At 46.6% G+C, this 13,090-nt stretch overlaps 2 protein-coding genes and 1 long non-coding RNA gene across 3 annotated transcripts; 1 reads left to right on the top strand and 2 right to left on the bottom strand.

Moving 5' to 3' along the window:
* Positions 1 to 398: 398 nt before the first annotated feature.
* Positions 399 to 1,158, bottom strand: LOC108643073. Its single transcript, XR_001922810.1, has 3 exons — positions 1,127 to 1,158; positions 653 to 793; positions 399 to 444 (listed from the first exon to the last, which is right to left on the bottom strand). It is a non-coding gene; the product is annotated as an uncharacterized LOC108643073 (long non-coding RNA).
* Positions 1,159 to 1,171: 13 nt separating this feature from the next.
* On the bottom strand, positions 1,172 to 3,527 carry LOC108643072 (ubiquitin carboxyl-terminal hydrolase 42-like; the record flags this gene model as incomplete). The annotated part of the gene is made up of 7 exons (XM_018087442.2): positions 3,278 to 3,527; positions 2,784 to 2,891; positions 2,606 to 2,708; positions 2,412 to 2,479; positions 2,181 to 2,251; positions 1,548 to 1,630; positions 1,172 to 1,238 (listed from the first exon to the last, which is right to left on the bottom strand). Coding segments are annotated over exons 1-7 (750 nt in total), but the record flags the coding sequence as incomplete, so codon positions are not given.
* A 6,943-nt stretch (positions 3,528 to 10,470) lies between these two features.
* On the top strand, positions 10,471 to 12,085 carry LOC115307309 (glutamate receptor ionotropic, NMDA 2B-like; the record flags this gene model as incomplete). Its single annotated transcript, XM_029958816.1, has 4 exons — positions 10,471 to 10,509; positions 10,578 to 10,786; positions 11,105 to 11,276; positions 11,932 to 12,085. Coding segments are annotated over exons 1-4 (574 nt in total), but the record flags the coding sequence as incomplete, so codon positions are not given.
* Between the last annotated feature and the right edge of the window lie 1,005 nt (positions 12,086 to 13,090).

Here is a 13,090-nt window from a genome sequence, read left to right as displayed (position 1 = left end):
AATATCTAATGGAAACCTGCCCTCTGTTAGCTGGAAACTGATAGCCTTCATCCTGTCACTACATTCCCTGACAAATGGTGCCTCCCCATCTTTCCTGGAGGTCCTCTTTAAGTCCTCTTATCTACAAGAGTCAACATCAGAGACCAGGCAAGTAGCAGATTCCATCCGGACCGCAGCCTGAAGCCCAGTAAAGGACAGACACGGAGTAGTTCAGATTTGACAGCACTGAATGATGCAGGTAGTAATTTCATTTGATGAGAAAAACACTCAGGAAGGTGAGAAGCACAAGTGCAAATGAGGAAAAGGAAATGTATTCTGAACAGATTTGAATCCTGGTTGTTACCTGGCATAGAACAGCAGGTAGGCTTGCTGCCTGAGAACTGTGTCAATGGAACGCAGCTGCACAGATTCATCGTCCATCCGGTACCACAATCCATTGCTGGCCTGTAAAAAAAAGGCAAGGATCTCTCCATGGTTTCTCTCCAAAAACACAGGTGGGAAACTGCCAAACCGAGAGCATGTCAAAACAAATGCAGTCCAGCCACTAAGGAGGCCTTCTGCCCCAAAACTTTGCCTGTCAGTAACACTGACAGGAAAGTTTATCTTCCCCAGCACACATTTTTCCCCATTGGGAAGGAAGTTGCTCTTTTACCTTTGTGTAGCAGAAATAGTGTCCTCCATGACAGCTGACACCACTGTGCACCAGGACAGCATATAAGGAGTAGAGGAGTGGTTCTCCATCTGCCTGAGACATGTATGGGCGAAGATCCAAGTACTCCGGATACTCTACAACCTATGGAGAGACCAAGAGGGCTCAGAAATGACCCTGGTCTGTGACATGAAATAGCCTACCAAGTGCAGGGGCCACTCCAGGTGTATCAATACATCTCGGGGGCTCATGGGCACTTGGTTTTCCATAAAGCAACATAAAATCGTTTGGGTGGCAGGAAACCCTTCTCAGTCAAAGCAGCCCTATCAGAGCACAGTGCTTGCCTGTCTTCCCACAGGAACTTTCCACTCCCCAGAAGGGACCACAAAAAACCCAACACAAGCAGCTTGTGACAAGCATACTGCTTTAGGAAATCTGCTTCTTGAAGAGAAAGCTGCACACCAATAGTGTACACACCTTGCTGATCTTCCCAGCAGTGAAGCAGTCAATCCTCTTCAGACACACAGTGAGAACCTTGGGTGCACAGTGGACAGTGAACCTCTTAGTGGCGGCAACGTTCTTCTCACACCTTGAAACCAAGCCCAGAGCACAGCGCTGAAATGCACCCTATCTTCCACCAAGGCAGTCAGACAACCTTTCTTGTCTCGTGCATCCTTATGCTATTTTAAGGCAATTCAGTGCCATATTTAAAACAAACAAACAAACAAACAAACAGACAAAGAAAAAACCCCAACCCCCCTCCCCCAAAAAACCAGACAAACAAAACTGTGTCTCATCAGTGTGCAGTAAACTTCCACGAGAAGATGACTTCTGCTCAATGACTTGTAGCCCCCTCCCACAGAGTCTAGTGTTAATATGTTGTTAGGAATCATCTTACTTGCTACATTGAAAGCAGTTTTCACCATCCAGGTGCTCAGGTGTTACAAAGTCCTCCAGAGCTGCAGTGAGGGATGAGGCTGCCTGGAGAATTGAGAAATCGGTGCACTGAGCTACAGCAAATGCCCTGGCCCAAACATTTTCCAGGAGCTGACAAGAAAACCCCTGTAGCTGATGCTGAGGAGACCCGCCATGAATCTGCAAGCTGTATCCAGAAGGAGCCAGAAAGAGAGTGTGGTGCTGAACATTTCCCCTGTCCCAGAGGTTCTCAGGGGCAATCAAGAGCTCCCTCTCTCTATCACCTGCCATTGAGCCACTGATGTTATTATGTAGGGTCATCAGTAGTGAAAACAATCCAACCCATCAGCCTGGAAGCCAGACAGGTGTTGAAGGAGGCAAAGGAAAGAAGGATGAGGATATGTCAAGGGTGCAGAGCGCATAATGGGTGCTTGTCCAGCTTCAAGACAGCACCTACAGAGAGACCAGTGCCATGGCCTCTGCAGGAGGACAACATCCGTTCCCCTTCCCATCCACGACCAAGACCTCTGGTGTTCACAGTCTATGCTTTCGGGACAAATGTGTTGACTCTGAAAAGCCTTGCCATGTCTTGAAGCACAACTGCAAAACCTCTTACTTTGATATCCAAGGGGACATCCAGGAAGGCCTCATAGGAATCAGAAATGGCTTTGCAGCTGAAGCAGATGACTGGAAGGAAAAATCAAAATGCCGAGCAATGGTGAGCTGAACGATGGTCCTGCTTTGTGCTCCTTGTACCTGTCCTGCTAGTCCCAGGGCCAGCTGTTGGGCACAGGCAGACAGAAGGGCACAGGCAGTGCCAAGGAGAGCAGCTGTTGTAGAAACATACCTCTGGATCTCAGAAAGCCTCCAAATATTTGATGGACAATGGTAGTAGATTGAGATGATATGTCCAAGCTGGAAACAAGTAGTAAGACAGAGCATTACTTCCTCCAAGCCCCGGCTGGAGGTTTTCCTTGATGAGGCCACATCAAGGAGTCCAAAGGGCTCAGAACTTTGTAAAGGTAACTTGCTTGTGCTTACTCGTTGCTTGCACTCAGACAAGCTCTCTGCATGGCATTGACAGTACAGCATAAGAAGTCATGGGCATCCTCCTCCCTGCCAAGCTGAAAATGTTCTCCTATGACTAAGAAACAGGAAGTTAGTAGTTGTCTCCTACAGGAAGGGAAGAAAACCTGTCAAAGAACCTGACATCACATACATCTGAAAACCCTGAGAACAGCCAAAGGCAGGATGGCACTGACTGAACGCAGGACCTTGTTAACATGCGCTTCCATGATGCACATCATGCAGAAGCCTTGTTGGCGACCTGAGGAGGAAGGGAGAGAAGGTCCTCTGGTTAGCAAAATATCCCTCGTGGTGGAATACTCCTCTTCTTCCACTCCCACTCCAGTGCAATATGCCACTCCTCCCAGTGTTTCAACAAGCACGGCACGTTTTAGTGCATAGAAAATGTTCTTCAGAGGAATGCTAAACTGAGGTTTTAACTTGCAGGAAGAGAGACCCAGAGCTAGAAAGATGTGCCTTCATGAAGAATAAGACAGCTGGACAGGACAGGTGGCTCCTGAGTGTACAAAGAACACAAGTTCTGGGGCTGACAAAGGGCTGCTTTTCTCCTAAATCAAATTTCAGGTTCTGGGAATCCTTGGGATTTGATTAACAGATTCACAGGGAGATGTCCCTAAGAGTACTCACAGGCCTGGCTGTGCTCGCGGGAGAGCAGAGAGTTGGCCAGCGGCGGGGTGTATGTCAGGCATTGCAGGACAGCATTAAGGAAGCATGTGTTGCCCACATTGCGGAGTCCTGCTCCAGCACTCTGTCTTTGCTGCCAGACCATGCAAATCTTCTCGGGGGGAAAGAGGATCCTTTGTGGCGGAGTCATTCCCTCGGCAATGACTGCAGGGAAATTCCATTTGGAAAGAGATGAAACGAGGCACAAAGGCATATTTAAACAGTGAGGTCTCTACAGGAGCGCTCAGGACCATCTGCTTCAACTGCCAACCCAACAACATCAGGGGAAGCTTAAACAGTGCCATTTAAATTTACTGTTTTGGAAAAATCCATTCCCCTGTTTACGTTGCTGAGAGTCCAACAAACCCACCATCTGATTTCTGGGCCGCAGGCTACCTTCCTTTCTCAGTAGAGTTCTAGACTGGATTATCAGTGAAGCCATCCCTTTTCCTGATTGTAACTTGTTGAAAACAAGTAAATACTGAGCACGGAAGGTAACCCAAAGGATGGCAGACCTCTCTACGAGCAATGGCAGCTTTCAAAGTCTTGTACCTAGTGTCAGAGGAGCGACAAAAGGTGTTTTCCTGGGTCTAATTGTAAACACGGGGGTCAGTTGGACTGCTCTCAGGAAACATCCCAGAGATCACTCTAGGTTGTGAGCACATCATTCTGGGATTTGACCACCAGCCATGTCAGTTGCCTGTGGCAGTTCACAAAGTCCAAACCTGCTGGTGAAGCTATTACTCACAGGAGTCGTTCCCTGCTGTGGCCATTGCCTCTCTCAGGAGGAGAGTGCAATGCTTTAGATGACCAAGGATGTCTTTCTCTCCAGAAAGAGAACAGCACCAATCCCGTCACCTAGTTGCAAAGAAATTACTGTAGCTCACCGAAAGTATCAAAACTCTAAAGAAACGCAGAACGGCATCCCCCACCAAGTCTTTCAGTGGTGCTCGTAACTGCTGCTGAGCTGCAGCTCACGCCCTTATGATCAGGCGCGGGGCACCAACTCACAGCGGGTTCAAAGGCCCTTTTGAAATGCTCCAATGTACGGTACCTTCTCTGAAGAGGCCCTGCTGCTCTCCTGACACTGCTTCAGCAACAGAGCCCTCTGGCTTTCCCACCTCCTAGGAGTGACCGTCTTTCAGCCACTACTTTAACTGCTGCCTTTGCTGCTCTCCTTTTTCTGCCTCCCTCCCTCCCACAGCAATCAAGGTGGGCTGAGCCCATCCCCTCAGACTACAGTCACCTCCCTGCTTACCTATCCTAGGCTATGGAAAAAAAACCAAGAATCAGCAAACTGGAATTCTAGCCTAGGTCATACCTGGCCAGCCTCTAAAAGTTGTAACAGCTCAGCCTACAGCTCGGAAGGTATAAATCAGCCTATACTTTTATCCCCTATACCCTGCTCTAGGATCTGTGCCAAAAGTCAAAGCATTACCTTTGAAAGAGGAGGAAAGTTGAGGAGAAATGGTCAGTAAACAATAAACCATCCAAAAAAGGCAGGCACACAAGTAGCAAAGGAAGGAGCTGAGTTATCCCGAAGGCCAACTCTGTCCAACTGATTTTCGTTGGCGCGCTCCTCAGGATACCGGATGGGTGCCACATCTCTGCCCCTTTGTGACATGGGGTCACATGGAACCACATGGAACCCCATGGAACCACATGGTTCTTGGGCACAGGAACCCACATGGCACGTCCGCCAGGTGGAAGCCACTGGACCTCCCCCCGTGCTGGTGGCAAAGGGCTAGTCATCCTCTGACAGAGCTCCCACACCTTCCCTGAGCCACACGGCCTGAGGAGTAAAAGCCTGCTCAGGGCTGTAACTGAGCCAGGTCACAGCTTTTCTGGCCCCCAAGACGCTGAGGGTTTCACTGCCACTTCTATCAGTGAGACTCTTAGCAAAGCACCTGGACTCTTATGGGTTCCTTTCCAATTAATTTCATCTGCCCCCAGGGTACAACCATGGGCTGACCCTGAACTGGGACTGCCAAAGGAACCCTTCAGAGGCTGCGCTGGGAGGACCTTGGCTGGCTGCTGGCCCCCGCCCAGCTGCTGTCTTGTCCTCAAGCTCTGAAAACGTTCCTGGATGGCTTTTTAGCAGCTTCACATTTACTCCTGCCGCTAGGGTTGGTTAGGTTTTGATCAGCCGCAACTTTAGCCAGACTCCCACTCTGGATGGTGAGGGCACGCGCGTGTTAGGCGGAGCTGTCCCCTGCACGTCCGGCGCCGAAATAAACAAATACCGGCTTAATAGCACCTGTGGCTGTTGAGTTTTACTACTGTTGCCTTTTCCTGGCATCAATGGATAGAGACAGTTTTGTCCCTGCTGCACTTGGCCTATGTTGTTTTGGGCTTGTTGGAAATCATCAAACTTTTCTAATTTTTTTAGTGTTCCTAATTAACTTTTTGATTAGTTGTTTTTAACACACATCATAGGCGGTGCGTTCAGCCTTAAATCAACTTTAGCCAGCATGGAGTAAAAATTGTCATAAGCTCCTTTGGGAGAACACAGCCTGGGAATAGTCCTAAAACTGTAAGTTTTGTTGAAGTTAACCCTGGTATGCTTCAGTGGAGAAAGCCTGTCAGAGAAAGATGTCCTGTTGAAGGAGGAGATCTGGAACACAAGATTTATGGACTACAAGGACCTTCTGCAGAAACCAGCAGCTAAAGAAGAAGACTAACAAAGGCTCAGCATTTGTGTCAGAAAATCCCTAGGGGAGGGAAAATATACAAAAAAGATTAAAGATATGAAGTTATTACAGTAGGAAGTGAGAAATTAATAACCAATACCACATAGAATACTAATTAATGAAAGGGAGTGAGTGATGTAATTTGGAAGCAATGAACATTAATTTCTTTGTTTGCCAAATCTGTATAAATAGGTGAAAAGCGATGTCTTGCTGTCAGGACGGAGGCAGGATTTTTGTCAGCCACATGCACACGCAGGGCTGCAAATAAAAGTAATCACTTGCTTTCTAACAGTAAAAAGCCAATTTGTTAGAGGGTCCTATTTATCCCGACAGTTTCAGAGGTGTTTAGCAACAGGCAGTCCTCTGGACACCTGGTGTAACCTCTGCTCAGCAGGCAGATAGTGTTTCTCATGCGCCAAGGATGCAGCTGGTTGTTATTTAACAACACTTGACCTGCCTGGTTTGGCCCCTGCCTGGAATGGGGCATCAAGTTTTACTCAGATCTTCTCAGGACAGGTGGTTTCACTCCTGCCCAGCTCAGCACAGTTCATATGGCTCCTGCTCCACTCCGAGGTGTTTCTTCTTTTATACTTGGGGCATCCAGCTCGGGCATGACTTTGCTTGGATGGCTTTTTTCATCACGTCTTGCAGCAGCTGGTTTTATCCCTGTCATCCTTGGGGAGGCTCCTTGTATCCCTTACCCAGACAAAGTCTCTGCATTTACTCCTGCATTACACCTCTCAGGTGACCTTTTTATGCCCCTGCCCTAACCTGATGTCTAGGTCCTGTATTACCGTCCTCCCAGCAGCACTTCAGGAGCTCTCTGATGAAGACAATCAACAATGGCACTCGTGAACAGTGCCTCTGCTCCTGCCTCCTGCTCATATGGGGGCATTTTAGGACATAAACAGCTGTGCCCTGTGACCAAGCTGGTCCTACATGAGTCCCCTTTGCCCTCATCGTCAGTCCCTGAAGGTCCAGTGCGCCAGGAAGACCCCTTCTCCCCCTCCCTATCAGCCTTCACATTTCCAGGCCCCAGGCCGACTCCTTTGCTCCTCACAGGCCTTGCAGGTCACAGGCACCTGCCTGCCAGGCTGGGATGGCCTCACAGCAGCACAGGGCAGCACAGCAGCACACAGAGCCCCATCTTAATACCAAACAGGCTCTTCTCCCCTGAAAGGGCCACTCCTGTTCTGTTAACGTGTTTCAAGTCTAGATTAAGATTGTTATATTGACATGACAAACCAAGGATTAGGATGTGCCCTGGCCTGCAGAGTGATCAGGTCCAGGTGATCAGGCATCATAAGCTGAGCTGTGCTGTACAGTTCGGTGCTAAAGGGCTTACAAAATCTTGCTATGCTGGTGCTGCTTATAGAAATCTTGTGCTACTCAAATCATGGTATTCTGGGCTATAGTGATCATACCATGATGTTAAAAAAAATGAAGCTTTAATTGTAACTATGTGTCATGGTTTGAGATAGCCCCAAAAAATCCAATTCCCTAGCTCCATCCCCCTCCCACATCTCAACCTAATGTGAGATGGGTTTTTTTCCAGACAAAACACACCAGACTCAAAGTGGGGGAAAGGGAATATATTACAATGACTATACAAATAAATATAACATCACATTATACACATGATCACAACTATCTCTACCATGACATATGTATTTACAATGGATCAGATCTCTTCTCCCCTCCAAATAAAAGTCCAGGAGGGAAAGAAGGACAGATCCCTTCCAGTCCTTAAGCAGCAGCATCTTCTGAGGCAGCAGTCTGTCTGTCTTCTCCACATGCAGCAGCTGATAGCTGGCTTTCTGTCAGCATCCACGAGGGAGGTATTCAAGCTCCCTCGGCCCCATCGCCTCCAACCGAGGGGTCTTCCGTGGGCTTCGTAACCCCAGACAAGGTCGTTTCACCACGTCATATCACGAAGACACAGGGGGGTCTTCGTGACGGTCTGGTATCTCTTGCAGGGCCTCTGTGCCCTGTCTCTCAGGCTGCCACCGTGGCAGCAGTGCAAGGGGGGAGCCAAGGTCAACTCCCCCTGCATTCCATCTGGCCGTCCCGGTCCAGCTCCGGGACGCTCTGAGCTTCTCAGCTCCTCTCTCTCTCTGGTCTAAAACTCTTCTCCTTAGTAGGAGTCCATCTCCCTCTTTTCTCAGAGGGATCTCAAAGGAGTTTTGGGGGGCTGGTACAGTCTTACCCCCAGAACTCTGTCTCTCAGGCTGCTGGCTCTCTTTTTCCCGGCTCTCCTTCCAGGAGTCCTTTCTCTGGTGCTGCATGTTGCTTCTGCTGCTCCTTCAGTTCAGGTTCTTATCTCTGGCTTTCTGCCACCGTTTCTCTGGTCAGCGCCGGCTGCTGCTCTGCGCCCATGGAGAAAACATCTCCCGGCATAACTACAGGCACCCAGCCCAGCTTCATGCTGTTCCAGGTCCCCACAGGCCCCCAGCCAGGGGCTGGGAGGGCCCAGAGGGCCCAAGGGGCTCGGAGCCCCTTCCTCGTGGCTCTACAACATGGCCACCACTCCTCAACAACCAAACTACAACTCTTCTTTTCCGGTGAGCTTGTGAGATGTTGACATTTTTGCAGGAGCGCCCATTGGACAGAACTCCAAAACTTCCAGGGGCTTCCACCCCTTGGGGTCTACCACTTTTCTAACCTCTGGGGGAAAACAAGATTCAAACCATGACAGTGGTCCAAGCTGTGTGACTTCATAGGTGGAGGGAACATTAGGAGCAAACTCTTCTTGGCATTTTTTGCCCTTGAGAAGTCAAGACCAGCTGTCCAGAAACTTCACCCACCTTCTTACAAACCTCCTGCCTTGCACTCATTGGGGTGCTTTGTTCATGCTGCAGGGATGGATGGGGAAACTGCTGTCTCCAGGTGCTTTCTTCTGCCTTTCTTCTCCCTCCACAAGCTCCCAGGGTGGATTTTTCTTTCATGGACAGATGAAGTGTTTGTTTGTTTATTTTGAAGGTGACAAGTGTTTTATGTGAATTCTAGATGCTGTGAAATGCCAACCCCAGCTGGGCTTTGAGTTTCACAGATTAACCGCTGACACCTAATGAGGCTTTAATAAGTGCTTCTCCCTCCTATCCTGTCATTTAAATAAATAAATGACTGAAATTTGGGGGTGGTAGGAGGGGTGTTGGATTGCAGTGGAATGAAGCTTTTCTGTTTCCCCACCAAGCCGGTACACGGCAAAGAGCAGTCATGCAAGCTTCCCACACACCCACACTGCCTCTGCCATCAAGTCAGCATGTCTCAGCCCTGGCCCGGAGGGCTTGCTTTGAGGGTCCTGCAGGAAAGTTCCCTCTAAAGCTCAGTTAGCTTCTTAACCCTCTCCGCTTCAGCTGCCAGCCAAGGTGCTAATTAGTATCAGCTGTCATGGGGAGACAGGAAGCTGAGAACAAAGATGAGACTTTGATAGTTGAAAGTATAGCTGATGTTCAGTTTTTTTCTTTTCCTGGAATTTTTAGGAAGAAATTGTCTACCATGGGCAGTGGGCGTGCTTAACATGTATTGTCTCTTTAAGGACTCTAGTGGCTTCAAAACAGCTGTTTGTAGCAGTAGATGTATGGCATCTGTTTTGACTGTTGAAGATATGATCTCTATTCACTTAGGAAACAGAAAATAAAGAGTTCTAAAACAGCAATAGAAATTTATGAGGGTGATGAAAATTATGGAAAAATAGCAAGATTTAAAAAAATCATAGATGCTCTTTGGTTTTAATTTTCATGTGTCAAAACCACAAAGAATTCCTTGTTTCCAGCTAGGGTATGTAACCAAGTAATTGTGAAAGGACAAGAGCAGGTATTTCAGTAAGGCCTTGCAGGGGATAGCAAGAACTACTGTTAAAAAGCATCTCTGTCAGTGTTCTTCTCCTGTGAAGACACTCCTGAAAATGCAGAACATCTCCCTCTTCAGTTATCTGTCTCTTGGAAGAACTCAGTCCTGACTACGAATGGGCAGTCTTTTTCCAGAAGAAGGATCTATTTCTGGGCAAAATCAAGTTTGGCTAGATTGAATTTGTTTGATGAATTCCTCTGAAAACAAATGAAGAAAAAATTTTGAGGAAATAAGAAGTTCTGGTTTGACTTTTTCAAGTGAAACGGTTCAACTTTTATGTTTCAAAATAACATTTGTTTCCGAATTTGTATGTATCTCCTTTTTTTTTGAAGGCCGCTCCCCCCCCCATATTTATTGTGACTAGTAGGCTCAAGTCAACCTTTCAGGAGACATCAAACTCTGTTCCTATTGTTTGGCTGAGAAAATTGAAAGATGTCATGTCTGTTTGACCATGGTTATAGTACTCCTATGATTATCCACTCACTCTCCCAGAAAGTAAGACCATCATAGAGATGAGAAAACCCAGATATCTTTCTTGTTCTCTACTTCCTTCTTATTTGAACCCACTTATTCAGAGCCTTCTCAACCCAGAAATATCCTCATCTTATAGGAGCCATGAGCTTGGGTACTCCGGAGTGCTCCTCCAGTCCTGCAGTAGCTGTGATTGATGCAAAGGGATGGGACAACTAAAAGTCTAACTTCTGTGGTTTGTGTCTCCACAGGTGGGAAAATGGAAGGAAAAAAAGTTGCAGATGAAGTATTATGTGTGGCCACGCTTTGAGCTGTATCCTGACTCTGAGGAACGTGAGGATGATCACCTGAGTATCGTGACCTTGGAAGAGGCACCATTTGTCATTGTGGAGAATGTGGACCCCCTAAGTGGCACCTGCATGAGGAACACGGTCCCTTGCCAAAAACGCATAGTGACTGAGTATGCACCCCTGGGTTCTTCTGCTCCTATTGGGCTCTCTCTTCTCAGCAGAATGTCGAGTGTCTGTTGGGCCAATACCATCATAACCTGATAATCCTTTTTAGAAAATCACCTCCATTTTTCTAGCCTGTCCTGTGTCCGTTCATGACTGGCCCTTTTGGGCTAATTATTGTAGTGTGTCCCTTCACCCTCCAGCACAGATAGCACAAGAGAAAGTGTCCACATTATACTATGGGAAGGGGAATGCAAACTGACAACAGAAGGGAATTAAAGGTGTTTCTCCCAGTCTTTTAACCCATTATTGTTGTTATGATTTAGGAACAAAACCGATGAGGAGCCAGACTACATGAAGAAATGTTGCAAGGGGTTCTGCATTGACATCCTCAAGAAAATCTCAAAGTCTGTCAAGTTCACCTATGACCTCTACTTGGTGACTAATGGCAAGCATGGGAAAAAGATCAATGGAACGTGGAATGGAATGATTGGAGAGGTCAGCAGCAAAGGGAGGCCATGGAGGGGTTTATCTCTGGGCTGGGTGACATACATCAGTTCTAGTCTCCCATCATTATTGGATCTCCTTCTGGGACAGGAGGAGAGGTGACTTAGGAAATTATTGGCCTGCATTCTTTCTTAGCACTGGGTAAATTAATCTGCTCTGACACTCTGACCGTGACTACCTTTCCTGTTTGACAATTAATTATTATTCTCTGTGCTCTCATAAATTTGGCCTATACAGTCTTAGAAAGAGGCTGATATCCATGCACCCTAGATTATGCATAGGTTGTATATAAGGTGCATAAAGAATGAAATAAGACTTCTCAGTGTTAGAGGGAGGATAAAACAAGGACAGAAAAATGAGATAAGATGTCTTCTCTGTGGATGATGTGTTTATTCTAAGACCTCTGTGGATTTATTTTTTATACACATACCAGCTTTGAGGAGAAGATTAATGTCTAAAGGTTTCCTGCAAGAAGAAAGTGTCCTGATGAAAGATTAGACAGGAAAGATGTTACAAACAATCGAGGGAATGGGATTACAGGAGTAAGAGGATTGTATTGAAAGGCAGAAAGATGAGAAGGGGCTTGACTGTGGTAGTTGAGTACTGCTTCATGTCTGTGAGTGATCTTTTCCTTTTCTTCCTCCAGGTTGTCACCAAACGGGCCTATATGGCTGTGGGATCCCTCACCATTAATGAGGAGCGTTCAGAAGTGGTGGATTTCTCTGTGCCCTTCATTGAGACGGGAATCAGTGTCATGGTGTCACGTAGCAACGGAACTGTCTCACCTTCTGCCTTCTTAGGTATCAGTTAAATCTAAAATTAAAACTTAAAAAATTAGGTGAAGGTTGCTTGTGATTCTTAGCCTGAAAGCTCCTTTTTGGGAGTACCTGTGGGACAGGTATATAAAAATATACTGTGTTGTTTTAGTTCTAAATCCCAGGCTAGCAAAATCTGGGCAAATGCAAACAGGCAGTGCATAGGAGTTCCAAGTCAAGGCATTTTTCGGCAATTGTGTGCCTAGTCCCAGAAAAGAATGGGCTTGCTCAGAGTTGTCACCTACGCTGCAGCACGTGGTTTCCCAGTGACTCAACTAATAGTATGTTCGAGGAGTGTAGGCCAGAAGAAAATTGATTCAAACCTTATAGCTGGTATGCCATAGCACTTAGTGATAGCAGTTAGCAATAAATTGTTGCACTTTGAGAGACATTATTTGTAAAGATGTTGTTAACTTGACCCTCCCTTGACAGAGCAACTAGGAGAAGTTAGAGATCTAATAGACCTTTTCAAGAACAGTTGAGCCATCAATTCTGTGCTGACATTGGGTCTTCCAATAAAGGCATTTCTAATGTCCTTCAGTGGTGGAGAGTGATCAGAGAATGCAGAAATTATGCTGCATTTCCCCAAGACATTCATATCTTCCTTGTATCTACTATTTGACTTTATAAAATGCTTTATGATGCAGCAAACACAGAATAGGAGTTATATAATTACTGTCTGCTCTCTGCCAGAGTCATGAGAACGTTTACAATAGAAATAACTTTATACGGGTAATGAAATTTTCCAAAACCTTTTTAAGTTGGAGTTTCATGACTACTCACTCTTCAGGAGTTTTTGCCCTTAGCCAAGTCCAGCAATATTGCTGGGGTATGTAAAAGCAACGTTAAAGTTAACTCCAAAATTTTAAACTGCAATTTAACAGAGGTTGCAATATTGGCTATACTCTGGAACAAAATTCTCAGTTTCTTTGATCTGTTTCAGTCCCATTTTTATCTGTTCCAGCTTGGAGAAGGAGAAAACCTGGCAGA

The sequence above is a fragment of the Manacus vitellinus genome, unplaced genomic scaffold (assembly GCF_001715985.3).
Source record: "Manacus vitellinus isolate BGI_N305 unplaced genomic scaffold, ASM171598v3 ctg7180002434386_pilon, whole genome shotgun sequence".
Taxonomy (NCBI): domain Eukaryota; kingdom Metazoa; phylum Chordata; class Aves; order Passeriformes; family Pipridae; genus Manacus; species Manacus vitellinus.
The sequence above is the reverse complement of the archived record's forward strand: the minus strand, read 5'-3'. Positions and strand labels throughout refer to the sequence as shown.